This window comes from Felis catus, chromosome E1, assembly GCF_018350175.1.
Source record: "Felis catus isolate Fca126 chromosome E1, F.catus_Fca126_mat1.0, whole genome shotgun sequence".
Classification (NCBI taxonomy): domain Eukaryota; kingdom Metazoa; phylum Chordata; class Mammalia; order Carnivora; family Felidae; genus Felis; species Felis catus.
This window is the reverse complement of record NC_058381.1, coordinates 11096528-11123621: the sequence shown is the minus strand read 5'-3', so window position 1 is coordinate 11123621 and position 27094 is coordinate 11096528. Positions and strand designations below refer to the sequence as shown.

Sequence of the window (27094 nt, the reverse complement as noted above, 5' to 3'; positions counted from 1 at the left end):
ACCCAATTCACGCTGGCTTAAGAGGGTGGAGGGGAGAAACTTACTGGCTCCCATAAATGAAAATCCAGGGAACTCCAGACTTCAGGCTCAGCCTACACTCGACTGGGCCCGTCTATCTCCCTCCCGCTCTGTTCCTCTATCAGCATGTTTTTGCTGGTGGTTCCCCTCTAGGTATCCTGACAAGCAGAGCAAGAAGCGAGCCACCCGCCACAGTTACCCACGCGGCTCTGGCTCGTGTCTCTTGGGCTCCCATTGGCTCAGCGGCCTATCCTTGGAGCGAATCAGTGAGCTGAGAGGGATGAGCTGTCCCGATTGGTCCGATCCATTCGTACCGCGACACGTGACGTGAAAGGTGGATCCCATGCGGCTGGTCGAAGCAGGCAGGTGAGGTTGGGCAAGGGTTAGATTGCAGCGCAAGAGAAGTGACGAAAACCCAACGATGGGCTGCTGGAAGAGGATTCAGTTTTGTCCCGCGAATGTATCAGTGGGCTCACGGGTCGCGCCCTTTGCAAGAAGTATGTCCCTGTAAAGTTGTCAGGCAAAGGAACTGTCTTAACGCCATTTCATGAAGGATCACACAATTTATAACTCATAAATCGAGATGCTTGTATTCCCCAATTGTAAACTAAGAGGCTGGCTGCTTCTGGCTAGCTGCCCAACCTTTAATGAATGATTTCATGCCTCACGCTTGTGAAAAATCTAAAGCAGAATTGGAGATGCAATGTGGCATAGGGATCAGCATAATGCACAGTTTGGTGCCAGGCCTCCTGGATTGCAATTCTCATCCACTTAGTCATTTGTCAAGTCATTCAGTGTGGGTGTTTCAGTTCCCATAGGTATTAAAATGGAGAAGACAATAATGTCTACTTCACGCCCTTGTGAGGACTAAATACATTATGGTTAATATATGGTAAGGACTTTAGAGGGCTTGTTTTGATACAGGGTAAATGCTACATATGTATTTGCTTTGTTTGTTTGTTTGTTTGTTTAGGTAGGCTTCATACCCCGCGCAGAGCCCAATGCAGGGCTTGAATTCAGGACGCTGAGATCAAGACCTGAGCTGAGATCAAGAGTCAGAACTTCGTGACTGAACCACCCGGATGCCCCTGCATTTGCTATTATTATATTTAAAATTAAAATAAACCATATAAATATGGTTATATTTAGATTATAAAGAATTCAGGCAATGGATACCAAAAGCACCAATTCCTTTACAAAATAAAAGAAGAAAGGTTGGGGTGCCTGGGTGGCTCAGTCAGTTAAGTGACTGACTTTGGCTTAGGTCATAATCTCACGAGCCCTGCATCAGGCTCTCTGCTGTCAGCGAGGAGCCTGCTTCGGATCCTCTGTCTCTCTCTCTCCAAAATAAAAACAAACATTTAAAAAATATAAAAGAGGGGCGCCTGGGTGGCTCAGTCGGTTGAGCGTCCGACTTCAGCTCAGGTCATGATCTCACAGCTCATGAGTTCGAGCCCCACGTCGGGCTCTGTGCTGACAGCTGGGAGCCTGCAGCCTGCCTCAGATTCTGTGCCTCCCTCTCTCTCTGCCTGAACCCACTCGCATGCTGTCTCTGTCTCTCTCAAAAATAAATAAACTTCAAAAAAAATTAAAATAAAAAATATAAAAAATATAAAAGAAGACAGGTCAACAAAGGAAATAATGATACCAACTGATTGTTTACGGCATGGCAGGAACTGAGCTACAAAGCTCTGAAGGTGTTATCTCACTTAATCCTCATAACCCTATGAGATAGATGCTACTGTCATTTTCATTTTTCGGATGAGGAAATTGAGGCTCAGAGAGGCGAAGTGACTTTGCCCAAGGTTACAAGCCACTAAAGACTTGAAGCCAGACATTTGTAATTCCACACCTTTGCTTTCACAGCCACCGCGTCCCAGGGGTCCAAAGAGGCTCAGCCCCGTCCACCTCCCCGCCCCTCTTGCCAGCATGGCCCCACCTCTCTAGCCTGCACCTCCCCCGCCCTCCCTCCCCGCTCCTCCCCTCGGGTGGGCCCCGCCCACGGCCCGCGGGCCAGGTGCCTCCGCAATCCCGGCTCCCGGCCCCGCCCTCTGCCCCGCCCACAGGCCTCGCAGTCGCCGTGGACGCCGTTCTTGCGCATGGAGTCGCCATTTTGCTCCTAGAGAAGCCGCCTGGAGAGCCGGCGCTTTCTTCCTTCGGCAGCCGAGGCTGCGGCGGGGCCGGGGCTGGGGTCGGGGCCAGGTAGGCGGGCGGGAGCCGGCGACGAGTGGCGGCGCGGACCGGCGGGCTCCGGCAGTGCGGGGCGCAGGTGCAAGGGGCGGGGAGCCCCGCGGCGCCGGCTGGCGGACGGGTCGCGCGGTCCCGGGGCGGCGGCTGGGCGGGGGGGATACGGCGGGGCGACCCTGGGCTCGCGCCCGCAGCCGCCCCCTCCTCCCTCCCTCCCTCCCTCCTCTCCTTCGCGGGGCCCGCGGGGCTCGGGCCCGGCGCGCGGCCCCGGGTGACCCAGCTCCGGGCGCCTTTGGGAGTCGAGCCCTAATTACGGGACCGGCGGCTCAGAAAACGAGCCTCCAACCCAGCCATCTCCGGCCCCTGGTCTGACACAGCCCCTGATTCTAAGTTGACTGGCCTTGCTAGTCGCGGACCATTTCTGTTCTTCTCTGGCCGGTTTTTTTTTTTTTTTTTTTTTTTTTTTCCACCCAGAGCTCACCCAGCAGAGGTTGAGGGAGGACCTCGATGTGATTTTCAGATACTATTTGACTTTAAAATGTTTTTTCCCCAGCATATTGCATTGACGATAGGGTTTTTCCCCGTTTATTTTAATATTGGCGCAGTTTGGGTGTTTAGCTTTTATAAAGAATAAGGAAATGCAGACTGGGGATTTGGAGCATGAAGAAGTGTGATTTCTTACGCTTAGAAGATTTAAATGAGCAAATAAAAATAATTCAGCCACATCATTGAACTCCGCTAAATCCTACCCTTCTTCCTGCCCGTGTTCCTACCCTGACCCGGTCTATACCATGATAACCCAGTTTTGATTAGCAGAGATGAAATTCTGCGCTTATTCACTTAACATAAGCACTGTACGGAGTCCTGGATATTTACCGTTTTTATTATGTTGACTATATATTTCCGAATTTTACTTAATTACCCCATTATGGATGCTTTCTATGTGTCCAGTGTTGCTCTTAAAAGAAATCCTGCAGTGACCATCATTGAACACATATGGCTTGTCCTTTTCTTTCCCCGGTACAAATGACCAAAAGGGGAAATACTAAAAGTTATGTGTTGTGTTCTTTCTTCAACACCTGGTATAAATTGTATTTCAAACAAGGCCTGTCTAGACATTTAAAAAAAATCTGGGTGTTTGTCTGATTCTGCTGTGATGCTGAATTCAGCATGGGAGTATCATCATTTTCTGTGCCGTTGCATACAACTGTCTGCTACAAGTCAGACTGAAACTCAGCTGTCGTCAGCTGCTTAGAAGCCGCGCAGCCTTGAGCACGTTTCTTAATCTCCGGCCTCATTTCCCCATGTGTGAAATGGGTCCACTTCGAGTACCTGCTTTCTTGAGTTGCCGTAAGAGTTCAGAGCACTTAGAAAACAGCGTTAGCTGTAAGAAAACGTGCTGCTGGAGAGACGGGCAGAGAGCCTGGGATCACAGAGACACGGAAGATTAATTCGGCTTAGGTTTTGCCCTAATTCTCTTCAGTACTGATATAAAAAGCAGTTGTTTTTGAGCGAGGTACGTCAGCGAGAAAAATAATAATTGTTTGCATCTTATGATGCTTTTTAGTTTGCAGACTGCTTTGAGTACCATTTGTTAATTGTTGCGACTCAGTGAGGTCAGGCTTTATTCAACAACTGTTTGTTACTTTGGCAAACACCGTTGCGCCCCCATGTGCCAGGTAGTAGGCACTGGATATACAGCAGAGAATATAATGGTGGGGGAAAAAAAAAAAATCTCTGCTGTCCTGGACCTTCGGTACTGGTGGGGGAAGCTGGTCTTCCCAAACATCTATCTCTGTTGTCAGGAAGGGAAGGGCCAAGCCACCTACCCAAGAACGGGTTGCTAGTAACCACGGAAGGCAGGCCCGGGATTTCACGCTTACTCCGGTGTCTTTAGATAGGAGGTGTTTGCAGCGGATGCTTTGGAGGGAAAGCATCACACTTTAAGGCAAGCCTTCCTCATCTGAAACGCGGAAAAGTGGTTTTGGAAGGACTGCTGGCAACATCCAAAGCGAGTGGCCTTTCAGTGTGGATTCATTCAGGAGACTTCATAGATTGTCCAGTCTCATTCAGAGAGGAGTAGGGTTTGCTTTTGGAAAGGTACTGAGAGCCTCGGAAAAGGACGTGTTTTCATCTGTGTTATAAATAATTCTCACACATTGTGGGGTAAGTTTAGGGTAAATGTCAAAGCAGCTGTAGTTTACAGGGTTGCGGAGCAGGGAGAATGGGAGTGTTCTCTTCACTTTCCATTTCACGCTAAAGCTTTGTGGTAATGAGCCTTCTGCCAGGCCCCATCCTGGTGATTATGTTTCTGAGGATAATCTCTAAAACTCACTTTTTTGAAGCTTGGTAGGGAGTACACCTTGAATTTCCAGTAGGGAAAAGGAGAACCCAAGCTAGCAACAGCCCTTAAGTTTGAACATCTTGTGCAGTGAGTAGGCGCAGAATATGACTGTCGATAACCAATTTCCAAATGGATGCCCCTACCTGTGCCATTTTGATGGTGGTGGGTTTTGGTTATAGAAACCTGATGTCCAGGGGCGCCTGGGTGGCGCAGTCGGTTAAGCGTCCGACTTCAGCCAGGTCACGATCTCGCGGTCCGTGAGTTTGAGCCCCGCGTCGGGCTCTGGGCTGATGGCTCAGAGCCTGGAGCCTGCTTCCGATTCTGTGTCTCCCTCTCTCTCTGCCCCTCCCCCGTTCATGCTCTGTCTCTCTCTCTCTGTCCCCAAAATAAATAAACGTTGAAAAAAAAATTTAAAAAAAAAAAAAAAAAAAAGAAACCTGATGTCCAAAGACTTAGGACGTAAGAGACCACAGTCAGTGGTGAAGGGCGTTCAAACTGTGACCAGTAATGAAAGGCTGCAGGAAGTATCCTGGGGAAGAGAAGGCACAGAGGCAAGAGAGCCATCTTGAGATAGGTTGAGCACTGCCCAGTGGAAAAGGAATTTGATGTTTCCTGTAAATTATCAAGGAAAGGGCAAAGACCAGGAGGTGTTGAGGGCAGGGAGAGGAAGTTTAGTGTGTTCTAAGGAAGAATTTGGAATGATGGGCCCCTAGGATATGGGCCTTGGGCTCGAGCTGTTCAGGCACCTGGAGTGGCTCCTTGGCGGGAGTCCTGTAGATGGGCCTGGTTATCTCTCAGAGCTCTTTCTACCCTCAGATGCTTTCGTTCTGAGTGTTCCGTGTCCTCTCAAGAACACTGTGGTACCTTAAGAAGCTTCTTATTTGAGGTTTGGGGAACGTAACAAGATGGCCAACATATGCATGTAACCGCACTTGTTCAGTAGAAAACCAAAACCTTGAAAGTGGATACCAATGTAGCCAGCTTCCATTTACCAAGCAGATCCTCTGTGTGGCACACTGTGTTAAGTGCTGTACAGAAATTAATTTTACAGCGACCCTGTAAGGTCACTTTACCCTAAAGCTAAGAGAGACTCATTCATACAGAACCTCGCAGTGAGTTGAGCCCAGATGCAATCGTGAATTTGACTCCAAAGCCTGTATTTATAACTACAGGAGAATGAGTTTTTATTGTTTCCGTCTCCAGACCTGTGCCATCTGTTCCTAAAGACAGACATAGCATTGGTTGAGAGATGGTGTTGGAAGATACTTAAGATCTCTTCCAACTTTGAGTATTGATGACTAAATACATTCTTTTTTTCATCTGTACCAGCCACTCTGGCCCACACTGCCCTAAAGCAGGTGTCAGCAGACTTTCTGTGGAGGCCCAGATGATCAGTGTTTTCAGCTGTATGGCCTGTACTCAACTCTATCATTGTATCCATAGACAGTTTGTAGGCAGTGAGCATGGCTGTGTTCCAATATGATTTTATGTACAGAACGAGCATTTGGAGGGATCTGGTTTGGCCCGTGGGCTGGTTTGGCCCGTGGGCTGATCCCTGCCTCCGAGCCACTTTCCATCGTAGGTATCCTCGTTGGTCTCCTTAGGGCTTTGGTCATTTGTGCATGTGTTTGTGTTTGGAATTCATAGGCTGTAGGTCAGTTTTCATTGTAGTGCTCCATTTTTCCCATCACGGAATGCCCCGTAAGAGGCACTCTGGGGAAATGTGCTCTCCTAGCCTGCTGGTGCGTCCGTACCTATAAATTGCCCTGCCCCAAGGACCCAATGGTTCTTGCAATTACAGCAGAGACGCGCACACGTGCGCTAGGAGCCCTGTTTAGGATGGTGACCCGCTACATGTGCCATCTCCGCACCATGGAGTACTCGAAGCACTTCAAAAGTATATTTTGTAAATATACAACCCCCGGGTTGTCAAAATACATCGTTTAACAAAAAAGATTATAGATAAGTTTGCACAATGATTTTTTTACATTAGAAAGGTATTTTTGTACATATTTTTTTATGAGGCGGGGGTCGCATGTGAATGGGTACAGGTCAGGTGGTGGCCGTATCAAACTGATAAGAACTGTCCGTTGCTGGGGACGTAGGTGGGAAGGAGCCTGGGATTGGTGCTAGTGATGTTAGCTTAAACATCAAGTTTCAGTTCCTCACGAGGAGAATGTGCGTGTGTACCAGTGGAATTAAAATTTAAGAGTAACAAGAAAGATCCGCTTGGCTTCGGTCCCTTTGTAATCTTCCTGGAGCCATCAACCGAGGAAATGCAGTGGGCTCGCCGGGAAGGTCCCCCCCACCCCGTGGCCTGCTAGGTTATTGCTACGGCATCTAGTCCTGCACCTTCCTTGGGTGATAAGGACGCAGCCCAGAGAGTGAAGGAGCACATGAACGGCCCGTGGGATTACCACCTCGGCTCTGATGACTCTCGGGCCAGGGGTTTTTCTGTTTGTGCCCTGCTGCCTGTCAGTTGGGTGGTTGCTTTCCTTCCCTTTGGGGTTATTATTTGGTCTCAGCCTTGTGTTCCAGTTCAGAAAAACTTAGATGCCAAGGTCCAGCTTAGACATGACTCAGGGCATCAGAGAGGCAGCTGGCAGCCAAGGGGGAGGTTTGGGGGTAAATAGTTATTATAGGAAAAGCCGGGCACAGATGGGCTATTTTATTCGTCATTGAAGGATCGATCAGTCCATGTCCTTGCTAATGGCTCTGCCATTTTTCTGTGTGTTAATCCAGGAGGAATTTTGTTGTCAGAGAATAAAAGGAGGTTGTCCATAATTGACTTTAAGCAGCAAACAGTAAAACACTGAGCTCTTCAGCTCCGCCTTTCTTGTAAGTTTATCGTTTGTTCCCAGTGGTCATGAAAACTAATTAAATCATGCAGTAACATTTTTCCATAAGTCCGGAACCCTGAAACCCAAATGAACTTTTTATTTGTCCATACATATATTTAATATAAAAGACTCCATCATGGCGAAAACTAATTTCCTTCAGCTTAAGTCATTTGCTAGTAAAAAAAAAAAAAAAAAAAAAAGTTCATTCAGGTGAATTTCATATTCTGTGGTGGTTCTTAATATACTTTTAATCCTCCTAGGCTCTGAGAATTGGAAAACCAAGAAGGTTTTGATGTTTTGTGTGGCGCCACCTGAATTAGAAACCAAGATGAACATAACGAAAGGAGGTCTGGTGTTGTTTTCAGCAAATTCTAACTCCTCGTGTATGGAGCTTTCAAAGAAAATTGCTGAGTGAGTACTTCGTGCCATTAAAATACATATTCAGTATGTCATGTTGTAAGAAAAATTTTTTTATGTTTATTTTTAAATCTTTTTTTTTTTTTTTTCAACGTTTATTTATTTTTGGGACAGAGAGAGACAGAGCATGAACGGGGGAGGGGCAGAGAGAGAGGGAGACACAGAATCGGAAACAGGCTCCAGGCTCCGAGCCATCAGCCCAGAGCCCGACGCGGGGCTCGAACTCACCGACCGCGAGATCGTGACCTGGCTGAAGTCGGACGCTTAACCGACTGTGCCACCCAGGCGCCCCTTTTATGTTTATTTTTGAGAGAGAGAGAGAGGCAGAGGCAGACACAGAATCTGAAGCAGGCTCCAGGCTCTGAGCTGTCAGCACAGAGCCTGATGCGGCCTCGAACTCTCAACCTGTGAGATCATGACCTGAGCTGAAGTCAGATGCTTAGCTAGCCCCCCAGGCTCCCCTCCTTATACTTTTCTGATGATCACTTCAAGTATGATGATCGTTTCGAGGAGCCAATGGAGGTGAAGGTTCTTCTTCATTTCTTCCAGTCACAGGCGCCCTCATTATGTCATGTTTTAAATTTGACTATCGGAATAGCACTGATTGTTAAACTTGAGAACAGATGTTTTGTAGTTGGTCTGTGTATCGTCTGTATATTAAGGGCTAACTTTTTTTGTGAACTGTCGTAACTCCCTACACGTTCGTTCGGCAGACATTTATCAAGTCTTCATAAGTGCCAGGGATTGTGTTAGGTGCCGCATACGTGGAGAATTACTTGCGTATGAAGAGCAATGAAGTGTATTCTGTATGAACATAGTTTACATAGATTGTAGTTCAGTCTAGTTTTAGTTATTTATTAAATAAAGTTTGAACCCCCTACTATGTATTAGACCTTGATCTAGATACTGGGGATTAACAGTGAACCGAACAGTCAGGATCCTTTCTTCTTCTATGTAGTAGGGGAGCCAGACGAGAAGAAAGTCAACAAAACAAACGAGAATTTCAGGTGGTGATAGTGTGAAGAAAACGGGATGAAGGGAAAGGTTTGTGCAGGTTGTTCTATTTTAGCTCAGGTGCCTTTTAAGCCCAGGGGATGGTATGTGAATTGAGAAACCCTCCAGGCAGAGGGAACAGAAGGTTCAAAGGCAGGAGGGGTTGGTGTAGTCCAGGGACAGGCTCGATCAGGCTAAGCTGGCCTCCGGAGGCCTTCTTGGGGAGGCGTGGGGTGGGGGTTAGGTAACGGAGCGACAGACAGTATCGTATCCACTTTAAATTTTATGGTAAGAGTGCCTCTGTTTTATTTCACTTTGTCTCATTTTTAATCAATTTATAAATCATCCTTAAATAGTAAAGATGTTGAGTCGATTTTATTTCTATTACCTTTTCAGCTTTTCCCCCCTTTTCTCTTCCCTAGGCGGCTGGGGGTGGAGATGGGCAAAGTGCAGGTTTACCAGGAACCTAACAGAGGTGAGCTATCTCAGACTTGCGTGTGATGTTGATCTTTTTGTGGAATGTGACGTTCTGGCTCTGTCCTTCATCCTCTGCTCTTAAAATAGTTGGACCCAGCGGCCAGTTATTTCCGCCTGCGGGAAGTCCAGCGGGCAAGGTGGCGAATACCAACTGGACGTAGACCATCTGGGGGCTTGAACTCCAGTTCTCAGACCTCATTCAGTAAAGACTGCAGACATGCACGCAGCTGGCCCACTGAATGGAAATCTAGCTCAGCAGTTGTGTGAATTTGTGTCCCCTTAGGTGGGATGAGAAAGCCCTGTGTGGCCACAGTGTTAACTGGTCGCCATTCTTTACTCCCCATAAGTTGCCGTTAGGAAATGTTTTTGTTAATTGATTCCCGTCATTACATAAACACCCCACATTGTGCACTTGTTCACGTGTTACTTACTCTTTGTAATTTCTGTAGAAATGGTGGATATTTGAAATTATCCTAGCAGGAATGATGGACAGCTTACCAGGACCCGAGGGTCAGACGACTTATCCTTGGCGAGTTATTTAATTTTTCTAAACTGCGAATGATTTGTGCTGCTTTGAGGATTTAATGGGATAATTTGTGTGCCTTCGCACTTCTTGGTGCCGTAGTAGGTGCTCGGGAAACACTGGTTCCCTGTCCTTTTCCACTGTAGGATTTTGGCAGTTACCTAAATATTGGGAGAACTACAAGACACTTTGATGAAAAGGCACAAATTTGTTTCCCCCCTACTCATTTCTACCATTACTGCCACCTTTTTCCTGTCTCCCAAGATCCCCCATGTGGCTTCAGTGGAAAAAATGTGTAATTGAAGAAAATACGCAGGGAGAGTTTGGAGAAGGGTCTGCTGCTAAAGCACATTGTGTGATGCCCTTTGTGTAGCCTGGAAGGGAGGGTTAGGGAGAGCTGGTGGTGGGAGTCTCGTCCCAGGAGGAAAGTTCGTCTGCCCTCTGGGTTCCTGCCTGAGGGTGGGGAGAATACTTGGTGTCTATCGGGAAGGAAGGCTGGAACTGATGTTTGTGGATTCCTCGCTGTTACCAGGGACTGAAGCACTGTGTTCAGGGGTGATGTTAGCTACAAAGTCCCCAAGTCCCCGAAGTGACAGAGTCAGGATTCAAACCCAGCTCTCCCCGACCCTAAAGTTCATTTTCTTTCCTTGGTACTGTATATTCCTTTGTAAACACACATTCTGTTTTTTCCCAACATTTTTAACAAAAATGGACCTGTAAAAAGGTTAAGAGACTAGAGCTGTGACTATCCCACGTGTATGTCTGCCGTGGACTCAACAGCTTACATTTTGCGACATGAATATGAATGCGTTCAACCTTTTGAAAGTAAGTTGCAGGCATCAGGTCACTTAAGCTCCGAGTGCTTGGCTGTGCCCCTCCCGAGGAAAAGGACTTTGTTCTGCATGAATACGTTGTCTAGTTTAAAGAAATAAATGACCATTCTCTAATTATGTAATATCTCGCCAATATTCAGATTTCCCTTGTTGTCCTGGAGAGCCTTTTACAGCTATTAGGTTTTTTTTTTTTTCCCAAACCGGGATTCTTGGCTCAAGCAATGTGTTTTCTTTTTCACTGTTGTTTTTCTGTTTTTTGTTTTTTTTTTTAATGTTAGTTTTGAGAGAGAGACAGAGAGAGAGCACATGAGCAGGGAGGGGCAGAGAGAAGGGGACAAAGGACCCACAGTGGGCTCCATGCTGACAGCAGCCAGCCGGATGTGGGGCGAGAACTCATGAGAGAACTCACGTGAGATCATGACCTGAGCTCAAAGTCGGATGCTCAACCGACTGAGTCACCCAGGCGCCCCTCAAGGGATGTGTTTTCTGTATCTCTTTAGTTTCTTCTCATCTAGGACATTTCTTTTCTTCGTGTGATACTTTGAAGAATGCCCCGTTCTTCATTTGTCTAATTGTTTCCTTGTGGCCATTCACAAGATTTTTTGAGAGTAGGGATGTTAAACCTTCTTTGTCTTTATTCTTACAGTGTTTTTATAACACTTACTGCCAAATAAGTTAATTGTTGCTGCTTTTATGAATGAGTATGTAGTTTCTCATAGAGATACCCTGCTCAGCGTGGCTCAGTGCTCCCTGCCTGTGTGGAAGTAAGGAGGGTAGATTACTTGGTCCAAGTGGGAAATGGAATTCTCTCAGTAGCACGAACTGTAATGTCGACACGTTTAAAAAGGGTGATTGAGGGGAGGGTGGGTGATGGGTATTGAGGAGGGCACCTTTTGGGATGAGCACTGGGTGTTGTATGGAAACCAATTTGCCAATAAATTTCATATATTAAAAAAAGAAAAAAAAAAGAAAAAAAAATAAAATAAAATAAAAAGGGTGATTGATGCCAGTGTGTTCATTATCATTTACAGCACCAAAAGCCTTGTGAATGTTTTTAACAGTTCCATTCTCCACATTTTGTGACACTGGGGATGAGGCAGATTTTTTTGTGCATTTTCAAAAATTTAAATTATATGCCATCTTCACCACCGCCTCTTTTTTTCCTTTTCCTGCCAGAAACAAGAGTACAGATTCAAGAATCCGTGAGGGGAAAGGATGTTTTCATCATCCAGACTGTCTCAAAGTGAGTCCTTAGCCAACAGACACGGGGGTCTCTCTGGGTTTCTTTCTGGGCAAGAGTGCTTGGAATCATAAGAGCTGACTAGACAGGAAGAATTATGACCATTTTAAAATCGGTGTGTCTTATTCTGCTAATTTTTCTGACATAACTGCTGACTTTCAGGTGTTCTTTCAGGGTTCTCGAAGGGTGGAAGTAACCAGGTACTGGAGCAGAGGCTCTTAACGAGAATAGGACCTATGACGTTGCCTCTCAGTAGTGGGAATCTTATACAACTTGCAGGGAAGCTCTTCTGGTCCCCCAAAAAAGGCAGGGGGAGGGGGTTTACTTACTTGGGCTTCTTAAGGCTTTGACTGCAGGTCATTGAAAAATGATCACCACTTATTATCATGTAGATTAAATGAGCTGAGAAGGTAAAATACCGTATTGAAGGATGTATTCCTGTCTGGCGTGTGACGTTTGACATACGTATGTGTGTGTTTGGAAAGTTGTCGAGGCCACAGATGTGTAAGGTGGGTGTGGAGGAGTCTGTGCGGTGAGGTTCTCTGCATCGTTTTTTGATCAAATGCCGCACTGTCTACGGACGCCCCCGAGTGCCTCTGTGTATGAAAGTTCTTCACCTCAAAGTGGCTTTTAATAATGTCTGAAAATCAGTTTATATAGGGTGTACCGTTTTTGAGCTTAGAGATGCTAAATTTTGCTGCATGTTAGATTTGTGTTTATATGTGTAAAAAATACCAAAGAAAGCCTGGTCTCGGGAGAATTTAGCCTCGCAGCACACATACTTCCACCGAATGTTGAACATCTATCCTGGTCCTTGGTTCATCGGGATGAAGTCTCGTAGCCCCCCTGGCTCCTCTGGGAAGAACAGTTGAAGGGGACCTGTCATCGCGTCCCATGCCTTCCTGGGAGCATGTGTGCCGTGGAGAAGGGCGGGGGCCGCTTGTTTCGATCCCTCTGCCACTTGGTGTCCTCGGCAGACCTGGGCGGGGCTGGGGGCACTGAGTTCTTGTGGCCTCTCTGCCTGGCATGCCGAAGGGCCAGGGTGCTGGTGGAGAACTCCCCTGTGGGCACCCCTTGCCCTTCACCTTCCAGCATCGGGGTGGGGAAAGTGCAGAGCACAGGACGACTTCCGTCGCTTCTGGCTCCTGCGTGTGTGGGGTGCTGTTACCTCCTCAGAGACACATGTGACTCCATTTTGGAGAAGTGCACGGAGGTGCTTGCGTCACACAGAGGAGAAGTGGGCATGGAAAGCCAAATCGGACTTAGAAGTCAGGGCTTCAGAGGGGGACTCGTGTAATCCTTCCCGTTTCCAGGTCCTTGCATTCCTTTCCTGTGTTTTGGTTTATTTCAACACTCCTATCGTTTTGCCCCCCGCCTTTTTTTAGTTTCTTCTTCCTGTAGTGAAAATCACCTGCGCGTCTCATCCTGCATCGTTCCGAGCTGCGCCGTAGGCTTGTGCGAGCTCCGCGGTTCTTAGTCTTGCCAGGTTGCCGGAAGTTCCGGCCGTTGCCGGAAGCCTGGTCTTTGCCAGACAGTTAACGTTGAGATCTGATGTCGTTAGTACATCTTCTGTTTCATTTTAGTACAGGCTAATGGTGGGCACTAAAGTATTAGAAACATTTTAAATGGAGGCGATGCTGTCCAGTAGCTCAACTTCTGCGGTCACTCAGACAGGTTCATTATCAGAGGTTAGCGCTGGCCAGCCTGTCAGCAGCTCGGAGGAGACAAGTGCTCCCGCACGCATGATTTGGGACCCTTGGTGTAACTCTGTACTCCCTGTCAGGTCCTCTCCTCCTACTCTTTCACGTTCGGGGCGGGGGCTGTGACCTTGAGTGTCCGGCATCTAGAAAGCCATGAAACTCGATGAGGAGCCCAGCGGATGAGGCGAGGTCGCAGGAGAGGGCAAATGAATGGGCATTAGGCAGGAAGGTGGGGAGAGGAGAAGTGGCACAGGAAGCCAAGTGGGGCAGCACAGGAGGAAGTCCTAGAAGCCGGGTGAGTCAAGCAGGGTGAGCAGCCCGGGGAGTTGAGTTGAGAGGAGGAGGAGAATTGACCTTGGATCTGGCTGCGTGGAGGTCGTTGATGACCTGGATTGGAACGTGTTGGGAGAGAGTGAATGGAGATGAGCTGATGATAGCAGTGTAGACAGCTCCCTTGAGACATATACACAGGGGAGCAAAGAAGTTCGGGGGCAGTGGGAAAAATGGCCATTAGTTGTTTTTTTTAATTTTTTTTTAATGTTTATTTATTTTTGAGATAGAGGGAGACAGAGCGCGAGTGGGGGAGGGGCAGAGAGAGAGGGAGATACAGAATCCGAAACAGGCTCCAGGCTCTGAGCTGTCGGCACAGAGCCCGACGTGGGGCTCAAACCCACAAATCGTGAGATCATCACCTGAGCCAAAGTCGGATGCTCACCCGACTGAGCCACCCAGGCGCCCCACTAGTTCTTTTTTTTTTTTTTTTAAATTTTTTTTTTTCAACGTTTATTTATTTTTGGGTCAGAGAGAGACAGAGCATGAACGGGGGAGGGGCAGAGAAAGAGGGAGACACAGAATCGGAAACAGGCTCCAGGCTCTGAGCTGTCGGCACAGAGCCCGACGTGGGGCTCGAACCCACGAATCGTGAGATCATCACCTGAGCCGAAGTCGGATGCTTACCCGACTGAGCCACCCAGGCGCCCCACTAGTTGTTTTTAATGTGACAACAGAATGTTTATAGTCCGATGGGTACAGTCTGGTCGGGGGGGCATACCAAACTGATGACGGAGGCAAGAGAGGGAGGATCACTGGAGTCCTGTGGAGTAGGGGTGGTTAGTGGGCCACCTGGAGGGCTCATTTCAGAGTAACTTTGGTGTGGAAAGTGTGTCTCTGACTGTGGGCAGAGGGCGGGCAGACTTGTAGGTGCAGATACGTGTGTCGGTGGGAGCCCCTGGAAGCTCGCTCTTCTGACTGCTATTTTTAGGAAGAAAGGAAGTAGTGTCATGGGCTGGGAGGGAATGTGGGACATGTTAGTTCCTCTTCTGCGTCTCGAGCCTTGAGACTTGGTAGAGACAGGAGTAGCACGCTGCTGACATCTTGTTGGAACAGGCGTCTCACGTTCCTTGCTGGGACTCTCTCTCTCTCTCTCTCGGAACACAGGGATGTCAACACCACCATCATGGAGCTCCTGATTATGGTGTATGCGTGTAAGACCTCCTGTGCCAAAAGCATCATCGGCGTGATTCCCTACTTTCCTTACAGCAAACAGTGCAAGATGAGAAAAAGAGGCTCCATTGTTTCTAAACTGCTGGCTTCGATGATGTGCAAAGCGGGTAAGAATGGCGGATATTTGATACTTAGCAGGGCCCGGGAAGTTTATTTTTACCTGAGAAATTGTAAAGCCTTGTTTTAACTAAATGCGAATGCTAAACAGAGTGAAAGACTTTTTTTTAATGTGTTTTATTTATTTTTGAGAGAGACCAAGTATAAGTGGGGGAGGGGCAGAGGGAGAGGGAGACACAGAACCTGAAGTAGGCTCCAAGGTCTAGCTGTCAGTACAGAGCCCCATGCGGGGCCTGAGCCCATGGACCATGAGATCATGAGCTGAGCTGAAGTCAGATGCTTAACTGATTGAGCCACCCAGCGCCCCAGGAAGACCGTTTTTAAAGACAGCTTATGTATAACAAGAAAGCAGTGCAGAGAATTCTCTCCTGTTCCCAACTTCCTGAAACACAGAATTAAGGAGAATGACTTATCTTTTCCTAATTTCTTTGTTTAAAAAATGACATTGAAGCAACAAGTTACCTTCACATTTAAATCATTTTTGAAGGGGAAAAGGCATTTGGAACCGAGCATTTTAACAGCAAAAACTTCCTTTAGCCTCTTCGCAGCACAGATTGGCATATTTTGGAAACCATATGTGGTAATTTGTGTTGCGCCTTTTCAGGTAACCTCCTAATTGTCCCCCCCTTGTTTCTGAATAACCTTCAGAGTTGTGCACATGCCTGTGTGGGCACGTGCATGCATGTGTATGATTGTCGAAGCCACATATCCTGGAGCATTGGCACAGAGAGGGAAGGATTAAAATATTCCCACATCACTGCGTTTGAACACAGTCACTTACTATGGAATAAATTTTCTACTGTAGCATGCCAGAGAAGGCAAAGAAACAAATAAAACAAACCATAACTTGGTGAAACTTGAACCCCAGCAACTTCAGTGGTACAACCTGTTGAAAAGTCAGTTTTCAGAGTTTTCAAAGCTGGCTGAAGGGAGCAGGCTGGCTCACTGAGCCTTCCAAAAAGATGCTGGTCTTCTCTTCTGGCCTTGATCCTGGATGGGCCACCAGGTTGACTTTCCTGGTTTTTGGGTCAAGTTTGGCTTTTAAAACTTCTCCAATTAGATTTTCCTTCTACTTTTCTTTCTTTTTTTTTTTTTAATTTTTTAAATGTTTGTTAATTTTTGAGAGAGACAGAGCGCAAGCAGGGGAGGGGCAGAGAGAGAGAGACACAGAATCCGAAGCAGGCTCCAGGCTCTGAGCTGTCAGCACAGAGCGCGACGCAGGGCTCGAACTCACAAACCATGATACCATGACCTGGGCCGAAGTCGGACGCTTAACTGACTGAGCCACCCAGATGCCCCTCCTTATACTTTTCTGATGATCATTTCAAGTATGATGATCATTTTGAAGAGCCAGTGGAGGTGAAGGTTCTTCATTTCTTCTAGTTACAGGCCTGTGCAGTTTGTCTTAAGATCTTAAGACAATATTTGTCTTAATATGGCTTTGCTGTACCTATTAAGGAAACTTCAAGGAGATGTAACTTGCTCTAATACAATTATAAGAGACCTTTCTTCGTTACTATTACCTTTGCTGTTTTAAGACTATAAATTGATGTGAAAATGATGTATCTCTGTGTAAGAAAACCACCCAGTCTTTCCCTTCTGAATGGGGAAAAAGCCAGTTCCCCTCCTGTGTATCTCTTGTACTACTCACGCAGAAGATGTCACTTTTGGTCACCAGATGTGTAGAGGTTTTTCCCTACACTTAGCAATTCTCCATGACACCAGCTGGGTATCCTACGGTTTTTGTTTTTTGTTTTTAATGTTTATTACTTTTGAGAAAGAGAGAGAGAGAGAGAGAGAAAGAGAGAGAGAGAGAGAGAGAAAGAGAGAGAGAGCGGGGGAGGGGCAGAAAGAGAGGGGGACAGAGGATCTGAAGCAGACTCCGTGCTGACAGCAGAGAGCCCAGTGTGGGGTTGGAACTCACAAACCACGAGATCATGACCTGAGCCGAAGTCAGATGCTTAACTGACTGAGCCACCCAGGCGCCTCTGGGTATCTTACAATTTAACTAAATTCTGACACAGTCTACCTGGAGGTAGACACCTGTGCTTCTGACCAATCTGCTGTGAATCAGAAGCTCCCAGGGCCCATCCTCAGATTTGATTATTTGCGGGGGCAACTTACAGAACTTGGGAAAACTGCCCACTTACTGTTTGCCACTTGATTGGAAAAGCATATGATAAAGAATACGGGGGACCGTCCTGCTGGAGGGGATGCGAGGCCCCACATGTGGGGAGGGCTGCGGAGCCCATGACCTCTGCCAGCACCTCCACCTGTTCACCTACCTGGCAGCTGCCCAAAACCTCTGCTTCCTTGTGCCTGTTCCATTTCCGGCCCCTCCCCCTGCCTCTGGAGAATGGAGGTGGGGATGGGGTGAAGGCTGAAAATTCCAAGCTCCAAGAGCCCACCAAGAGTCACCTCATTAGGGGGCGCCTCAGTAGCTCAGTAGGGAGACTTCAGCTCAGGTCATGATCTCAATGGTTTGTGGGTTCGAGCCCCGCATCGGGCCCTGTGCCGACAGCTCAGAGCCTGGATGGAGCCTGCTTTGGATTCTGTGTCTCCCTCCCTCTCTGCCCCTCACCCACTCATGCTCGCTCGCCCTCTCTCTCTCTCTCTCTCTCTCTCTCTCTCTCTCTCTCTCTCAAAAATAAATAAACATTAAAAAAATTTTTGAAAAAAAAAACAAGGGGCGCCTGGGTGGCGCAGTTGGTTAAGCGTCCGACTTCAGCCAGGTCACAATCTCGCGGTCCGTGAGTTCGAGCCCCGCGTCGGGCTCTGGGCTGATGGCTCAGAGCCTGGAGCCTGTTTCCGATTCTGTGTCTCCCTCTCTCTCTGCCCCTCCCCCGTTCATGCTCTGTCTCTCTCTGTCCCAAAAATAAATAAACGTTGAAAAAAAAATTAAACAAAACAAAACAAAACAAGACAGTCACCTCATTAGAACAGAAGGTGCTCCTAGTGCTCTTATCTCTTAGGAATGTACCAGGGTTTTAGGAGCTCTGTGTTAGGGACAGGAGTCAGAGACTACTATATGTTTTCTGTTCTCTCACAGTGTCATTGAATTAAAAAATCTGAGAGAGAGAGAGACTCTGAGTCTTTTTGATTAGAGAGCAGTTTTTTAAATGCTATTATATATAGTATTTATATATGCTTATTTCATGCAGTACAGCCGGTTATTTAGGTCTTCATATGTTTGTGTCTTTGTTTCCAAAGGTCTAACTCATCTTATTACTATGGATTTGCACCAGAAGGAAATTCAAGGCTTCTTCAACATTCCTGTTGATAATTTAAGAGCATCTCCCTTTTTACTGCAGTATATTCAAGAAGAGGTGGGCTAGCTCATACTTCTGTATTCTAACATTCTGTTTAAGGTTGAAAAGATACATTTCCATTTCCTTGGGCCACCTGTCAAGGATTAAAACTTGGTGTATTCTGCTTAAAGCACGATTTACTTTATAAATGTAATTCACTGTATTTTAAAATTCTTTTTTTTTGTTGTTAAAGTTTATTTTTGAGAGAGAGCGTGAGCGGGAAAGGGGCAGAGAGAGAGGGAGAGAGAATCCAAAGCAGGCTCGACACTGTCTGCACAGAGCCTGACACGGGGCTCGATCCCATGAACCATGAGATCGTGACCAGAGCCAAAATTGAGAGTTGGACGCTTCACTGACTGAGCCAACCCAGGTGCCCCTGTGTTTTCAAATTTTTAATCTGCAGTTTGTTTCTTTTGTTAAGCTCTTTAAATTGTGTTTTCTTTTGGACCTCAGGTACCTAGAATTGAACTAGTTGTGATCATGGTCAAATAACTGTCATCATTGGTCCACGCGTGCACCTGGCCCTCATTTGTGTTTCCATCGCTCTGCCTGTCTCTCTGTCCATCTGTCTGTAGTGGTCACCGGCCGTGATCCTCCCACGTAGGAAGAAAACTAGATCCCTCATAACTGACATCCACTCATGTGGTCCTTTTCTGTCACATCCCCCTGCCTCCTCCTGCCCAAGGGAGCCACTATCTTTTCTTGACTTCCTTTGTAGATGGTCTTATCGCGTGTATACATACACATACAGGTATTATTCAAAGACAAAAACAGTACACTTTTTTAAGTTTATAAAGAGTCAAATTGTGTGATTTGGGGGCAGTTTTCACTTGCTGTTACGTTAGTAAGACTCACCCATGTTATGTGTCACGGTGCATCCATTTTGACTGTTGAGAAATAGTCACTGTGCAGCCTTGTCACAGTTTACTCATAGGTTTTTGCTCTTGTGATTGTGTCCTGTGAGCACTCTTGTAGGTGTCTCCTGTGGTGTGCAAGCAAGTGTATCGTGATTCTATATTCATCTCTAGATGGCATGGCCTGTGTTTAATTTTTCCCAAAGCAGTTATACCTTTCCGTTCTGACCAGCAGTGAGTCAGGTAGTCTGTGGACCCATCTTTGTTTCAATACTTACGTTACCAGAATTTAAAACTTTTGCCTGTTGAATGGCTGTGGCCTGGTGTGTTGGTGTCACGTCGATGGATAGATCTCTGATGATGTAAGAAATCGAGCGTCTCTTCGTAGATTTCTTTTCTGTGAAAAGGTGCTTAATGCCTTTTGTTTGTGTGTTTCCTCAGTGGTTTTGTATGTTTCTTTCTGTGCTACAGGCATCCTTTTTTTAATTCTTGATTGTAGCCATTGGTTAGTATTTGTTTCACATATATCTCAGTTTGTAACCTGTAGTTTTCTTAAGGGAGTCTACACAAGCAGACATGTTCAGATTTTTTTTTTCATTGAGGTTAAAATTCACAGAACATAAAATTAACCACTTTAGGGGGCACCTGGGTGGCTCAGTCGGTTAAGTGTCTGACTTTAAAAAAAAAAAAAATTTTTTTTTACGATTATTTGTTTTTGAGAGACAGAACACGAGCGGGGGAGGGGCAGAGAGAGAGAAGAAGACAGACTCGGAAGCAGGCTCCAGGCTCTGAGCTGTCAGCACAGAGCCCAGTGCGGGGCTTGAACTCACGAACTGTGAGATCATGACCTGAGCTCAAGTCGGATGTTTAACTGACTGAGCCACCCAGGCGGCGTCCCAAGGGTCTGACTCTTGATGTTGGCTCAGGTCATGATCTCACGGTTTGAGAGATCTAGCCCCAAGTTGGGTTCTGCGCTGATAGCTCAGAGCCTGCTTGGGATTTTGTCTCTCCCTCTCTCTCTCTGCCTCTCCCCTGCTCACACATTGCACATGCATGCTCGCTCGCTCTCTCTCTCTCTCTCTCTCAAAATAAATAAACTTTAAAAAAAATGAAGTACTCTACGGGAGCTCACCGTTTAAAAGGACTTCTGTTCTTTTTGCCTTTTACAGCCTACTTGTTTTAGTTGACCATATCTTACCGAATCGAAGATGCCGTCGGCTAAGGTTTACGTTATTTAGGTCATCAGGAAGGAAGGAAACACTGTGGATTAGCTGTGGGACACAGTGCCTTTGTGTCCCTCAGCGATCCTGTTCTGCAAGGCTGATGCTGACATTTTCTCTCTTGAGCCGTCACTGGAATTGAAGCCCTTTCTGCCAGAGTTGGAAGGAAAGTCCCGATAATTGGATGCTCATTGCCTTGAAGCTTTGGGCCTCTCTCCTGGGAGTTTGGCAGGTTCTCCCTCCTTCAGCCGCGTTGCGGTGTGCGTGTTAGGCGTCCTTTGAGATTCAGTCCTCTCCAGCTTCACTGGCAGTGCGCAGTCTTCCTTCGTTAGGTCCCACAGAGCATTCCATTATCGCCTTATGGGAAGATACTCACCTGCAGTCATTCCTCCAGCGATGACTGCTTGAGCCACGAATGTGAAATCTACACCCTGCTGTCTACGTGCTGTGTCTTTCCGCATGCACTGTCGCTGTTCGTTTTAATGCCGGATCATAGGGAACTCTTGCTGGAGACGTTTTAAATGGCAGTCAAACCCGGCCCGTATAGAACCAGCAGTGCCTGTGGCTTGTTTGAAATGAATGCCATGGCCTTCTTCACGTGTGTGAAGGGCTGGAAAAGCACATCACAGCTGCTGTGGGGCCGACAGCAGCTGTAAGACACTACTGAGTTTAGGACATCTAAATCAGAGAGATACTAAAATATGACCGAAATTGGCTTGGGTATTGATTAAATACAATGCGTATTTTTAAAAAATGACAAGATATTACGGTGATAGTTCTAGAGATCATTGGTCTGCACCAGGATTCTTAAGGAAATGATGAAGAGGAGGGCCACAAGTATATTTCTCTGGTGTATGTAGAGATCCCATCCTATCTCATCAATTTTTAAATAGGAACTTCTAGAGTTATCTTTTTTTTTTTTTTTTTAATTTTTTAATGTTTATTTTTGAGAGAGAGAGAGAAAGAAAGAGACAGAGTGAGAGTGGGGAAGGGGCAGGGAGAGAGGGAGACACAGAATCCAAAGCAGGCTCCAGGTTCAGCTGTCAGCACAGAGCCTGATGTGGGGCTTGAACGCACAAACCATGAGATCATGACCTGAGCCCAAGTTGGACGCTTAACCGACTGAGCCATCCAGGTGCCCCTGGAGTTATCCTGTTTCTGATTCTTGAGTTGCATCCCTCCTCCCCCTGACCTCCCACCCGACCCCAGTGTTCTTCTTAGTGTCTTTGAATCCAGCCACTCTCTTTACAGAAATGAGATATGGCAGGGGATGAGAAATCAGGGACAGGGTAGGGGTGTATAGCAAGGGAGTATGGGGGTGTAGGGCAGTTTGATTCTTTGTGGTTCCACAGTGGCCCTGATGTTGTTTTCCCTTAGTGGTTCAGGAGAAAATTACTACAGAGTTTGGAAGCTGGAAACTGGATATGGGGTATGTTTTCCCTTCCGCCTGATAGAGTCATTTTCTTCTAAAGTGAAAAATGAAACTTTATGTTGACCGTGGCAGTGACAGGGACACGCATGTGTGTGTATATAGTAATTCTGACAATACTGGTCAGCCCCTAGCTTCCCTGGGCCACCAGCCTGGTCCTTGGCCCCTCTGCAGGGGTAGCCCTTGTTGCCAGCTTGCTTTGCGCCCTGTGTCCTCCCAGACTTCTCTGTTTGTATTCGCCTCCTTGTCTATATACATAGTTACAGATGTTGATTTGTGGGTGCTTTTTTGGAAAAAAACAAAGAACAAAAAACAGTTAACATATTGTTTGCCTTGTTCTGCAACTTGTTCTTTTCATTGCTACGCTGGTGTCTGGAGGTCTTGCCATGCTAAGATTCATAATTGCTACATCGTAGTTCTGAGTTTAGATCAGTGATGGCCAGTAGAACTTTCTGTGATTGTGAAAATGTTCTAGCCGCCGTCTAGTTTGGTCGCCACTGGTCGTTGCGCGTGGCTAGTGTGACTGAGAACTGAATCATTTTCTTTGAGTTCAATTAAGATCAAATGGCTACGTGTTTAAATGTTTAAAGCACAAGTTTAAATGAGCCACAGTTTTTTCAACCATCCTCCTCTTGATTGGATATTAGGTTGTTTTAATTTTTCACCCCCTTTTTTTTTAAAGGGCTGTGAATGTTTTATCTTCTTTTTTTTAATGTTTATTTTTGAGAGAGAGAGAGAGCGCGTGCGCATAAGTGGGGGAGGGTCAGAGAGATGGAGATAGAGAATCCAAAGCAGGCTCCGTGCTGTCAGCACAGAGCCTGACACAGGGCTTGAGCCCACAAACCACGAGATCATGACCTGAGCTGAAGTCGGACACTAAACCAACTGAGCCACCCAGGTGCCCCAATTTTTCACTCTTTTTTAGATGAAATATTTTACTTAAAAATTTATCATTAAATAATGCTGCATTGGAAATTCTTGTACTTACCTTTCTGATTACTTACATATTTTTTTGAAAAAATGTTGGGGAGTAGAATTGATAGAAAAGTAATCTACATTTTTAATGCTTTAGTAGATATTGCAAAAATCTCAATTTTCTGAAAATTTAATATTTGAATATCATGAAAATATAATATTTTAATATGGTATCATGAAACTTGCAGTTCTCCGAAGGGGCTGTATTAATTGATACTTTCACTAACAGTACATATGATAGTGTCTATTTCCCCGTGCACTTAGTTTTGCAAGTTTAATGACCAAAACAATGCTGTATGATTTGAATTTTTCCCTTTCTTGAGTTTTAGTGTGAGGGTACATCTAGTGTGTTTTTGGGGGCAGGCAGGAACTTCCCCCACAGTGTCTCATTTTTCTGCTGTGGTTTTGAAACTTCCGCACGATGTGTCTGGGGTAGATCTTTTTTCCTTTCATGTCACTAGATACTCCCTGGGTCTCTTTCATTCTCTGGGCATTTTTCCCCCCTATTATTTGAGTATCTCATCTCTTCTCATTCTTTCCTTTGGGAACTGTTAGATGTTGAAAATTTTGGGTCTAGTTTCTGTTGTTTCACTTTTTGTTATTTGGTCTTTTTCAAGTTTTGCATTGTTATATATAGCATTGTGGGAAAATCCCTTGGCTTGAAGACCCAGGCTTGCTTATCTGTGTCCATTCTGCCACCGTAAAAGCCCGTTAGTGAGTTTCTTATTTCCACTGCCTAGGTTTCTTTTTGGTTCTTTTTCTTTTTAATTTTTTAAAAATGTTTATTCATTTTTTAGAGACAGAGAGAGACAGAGCACAGGCGGGGGAGGGGCAGAGAGAGAGTGGGAGACACAGAATCTGAAGCAGGCTCCAGGCTGTGAGCCATCAGCCCAGAGCCCAACGCCGGGCTTGAACTCATGAACTGCGAGATCATGACCTAAGCTGAAGTCAGACACTTAACTGACTGAGCCACCCAGGCGCCCCTGGTTCTTTTTCTTAACAGCCAGTTCTTTAAGTGTACGGTTTCCTGTTGTAGCTCCTGGGGAGAAAATAGACCTGTTTTCGTTTTTTTTTTTTAAGCAAACTTTACTCTCAACATGGGCTTGAACTCACAACCCTGAGATCAAGAGTCTCATGCTCTACCAACTGAGCCAGCCACGTACCCCCGAAATAGACCTGTTTTTATTAAAGAGTCCTTTCTTTTAAAGTCTCCTTTTATTTGCTTTATTAACTGTTTTCCTTCATTGTCACTTCTCCTCTTGGCTGGGTTTGTGCTGTTTGATATTTGGTGAGAGACAAGGAAGTCCATAAAACAGTTTAGGAAGACTTCCAGTGAAAATAAGGAAAATGCCCATGTGTATTTTTTGCTCCCTTACTCCTTGGTAGTGTTGGACAAATTAGGCTGCCCTATAAAGATACCTGATCCGTATGGTTATGCTGGGTATTTTTGCATTAGAGCGTTCTTCAAATAAATCAGTGTTCTGTTTATTTACTAAGTATTACTTAGTGCTTCCTGTGTACTAGGTATCATACAAGGTGTTAGATGTTATTAATGCTTATATAGAAATTCATTGATATAGCATAGTTGTGAGAAAAAAAGTGAAGAGGGTATATTGAATGAAATAATACCATTTAACGAAGTGTCTGAATGTCAAGAACGTAATTTGAAACTATGGCCAGGATGAAGTCAGAAATAAATCACTGCACAGCTTAAAAAGAGTTTTGTCTTATAAACTCTCAGAAGTCGATAATGGGTATATCTTCAATTACAATCACTTCAAATGTCCCAACAGTAAAAGGCTGCAGAGTAGACTGATATTTTAGTTATTTTCTTAAGGGTTCTTCATATCTTTAAAAAAAATTTTTTTTTCAACGTTTATTTATTTTTGGGACAGAGAGAGACAGAGCATGAACGGGGGAGGGGCAGAGAGAGAGGGAGACACAGAATCGGAAACAGGCTCCAGGCTCTGAGCCATCATCAGCACAGAGCCCGACGCGGGGCTCGAACTCCCGGACCGCGAGATCGTGACCTGGCTGAAGTCGGACGCTTAACCGACTGCGCCACCCAGGCGCCCCACGGGTTCTTCATATCTTTAAAAAATCCCACCATCCTGATTATCCTTTAACAGATTGGTTTCTTCAAAATGCCATGACTCAGATATGGAAGTCATTCGTATGGAGCGTACTAATTTGGAATGTGACAGTTGCCTTGGATTCAGGTTGGATGCATATCATCCTTGCACTGTGAAATTGCACGTAACGGGGATTCATGAGAGGAATTCCTGTTGACTTTATAAAAACGTCTTTATACCCCATTATCAGTATTCACTGGCCCCTGGATATCAGCTAATCACCGATTAGCATTACTTTTTGTCTTAAGTCTGTGAGGCTCATACCTCTGTCCTATTTTTTCCTAGGTAGTAGGAGTTTCTTCATTTTCCAAAGGGGAAATTTACTTTGAACTTTTTCTCTTTTTGGAAGACTTTTCATGTGACCAGATGACAGTTTTGAGTCTAGGAATGTTCCTTTTTATTGACTGTCAGGTGCTGGCGTGAACAGCCTCTGGAGTAATCCCTGACCTCTTAATCTGTCACAGATCCCGGACTACAGGAATGCAGTGATTGTGGCCAAATCTCCAGCCTCAGCCAAAAGGTAGGTGGGAGCTCATGACTACTCCTTGGGTCCATGTGGAGAATCACATCCCCAGTTGGATCCTGGATATTCTGGATTCTGTCTCAGCGGTTCCCTTAATTCTGTGGGCTTTTAATTTTTTTTTTTTAAGCTTATTTATTTTGAGAGAGAGAGTGAGTGCACGCGCACAAGCAGGGAGGGACGAGAGAGAGGGAGAGAGAGTTCCAAGCAGACTTTGCACTGTCCGTGCAGAGCCTGATGTAGGGCTCGAACTCACAAACTGTGAGATCATGTCCTGAACTGAAGTCAAGAGTTGGATGCCTAACTGACTGAGCCCCCCAGGCACCCCTGTGGGTTTTTAGTTTAGAAGATTGTCTGCTGACTCCATTTTAAAAATGATGATGTATTTTCGTCTTTTTTTTCAATCCCAATATGTGACCAGTAGTCAGAAACTTCCAGGTGTAGGGATGCCTGACCTAGTTCTTGGTTGGCAGCCGCTCGTCGGTCTTCAGATCTGCCCTTTAAAATACCAGTGAATATACTTTGTGACTGTTCACTGCCTTTTATTAGAAGAACTCAGTAATTTATTAACAGAATTATATCCAGCCAAGAGGCCACTTACTGGTACATGTCAAAAGGTGACATTTTACTGAGGCCTACAAATAGGGCAGTGCTGAGGGTTCTGTGTAACCTGGAGTAACTGATGAATCGGTAATACAGGACTTAAAGAGGCTTGGGGTTGAGAGGATTTCCTACGCCAGCGTTTCCAACAAAGCAGGAAAGGGAGAGAATAAAAGCAAATGTTGGAAGAAAGGCTTTTTCCTAAAAAAGCTCTTTTAAAATTGTGTCCCGCAATTATCCTGCCTTTGGTCACTGGATCCCTGTTAAGCCCTGTGGTGTGTAAGGAGGCCACAGGCACCTACCTCTGGCCTGGGCCCGCAGACCGTTGCTACTAAAGGATGAGGAGAGCTCGCGGACGATAAGCCGCTGGTTTCGAAGGTATTACGATAAGTAGTTTTCCATGGTAAACGAGGAATGACATTGGGTCTATTAACGAGGTTGGCATTATTGCTGAAAACATGAAGTTGTGTCCAGTGCAGCCAGTGCTGTGTCCACACAGTGCTTCCGTTAAGAGTCTTTATCAGTAGAGTCTTGTCCATTTGATTAAGTTGGAGCCAACCGTGACTCGTTTGGAACCTAAGATCCCATTTTTCCAAGTATTGTGCTGGATCAGATTTAATTTAGTAATTTGTTTTTCTCTGATACACATGGTTTCAGTTGTTGTGAAGGTGAAAATCGTAGAACATGGAACTGATCGTTTTAAAGTCTACAGTTCTGGGGCGCCTGGGTGGCGCAGTCGGTTAAGCGTCCGACTTCAGCCAGGTCACGATCTCGCGGTCAGGGAGTTCAAGCCCCGCGTCAGGCTCTGGGCTGATGGCTCAGAGCCTGGAGCCTGTTTCCGATTCTGTGTCTCCCTCTCTCTCT

General features: G+C 45.9%; 1 protein-coding gene across 2 annotated transcripts in view; it reads left to right on the top strand.

The window, feature by feature from the left end:
• The first annotated feature begins 2070 nt into the window (after positions 1 to 2070).
• The window catches only part of PRPSAP2 (phosphoribosyl pyrophosphate synthetase associated protein 2), a 46908-nt gene continuing 21884 nt past the window's right edge, over positions 2071 to 27094 (top strand). Inside the window, exons 1-8 of one of the 2 annotated variants that reach the window (XM_003996335.6) lie at positions 2081 to 2220; positions 7292 to 7387; positions 7650 to 7800; positions 9222 to 9274; positions 11809 to 11875; positions 15010 to 15182; positions 18403 to 18518; positions 25575 to 25630. In XM_003996335.6, the coding sequence (XP_003996384.1) occupies positions 7682 to 7800; positions 9222 to 9274; positions 11809 to 11875; positions 15010 to 15182; positions 18403 to 18518; positions 25575 to 25630 (584 nt within the window). In that variant the 5' untranslated portion in view covers positions 2081 to 2220; positions 7292 to 7387; positions 7650 to 7681. Of the gene's footprint in view, positions 2221 to 7291; positions 7388 to 7649; positions 7801 to 9221; positions 9275 to 11808; positions 11876 to 15009; positions 15183 to 18402; positions 18519 to 25574; positions 25631 to 27094 lie in introns of both variants that reach the window. The other variant, XM_006939898.5, reaches the window with a different exon arrangement.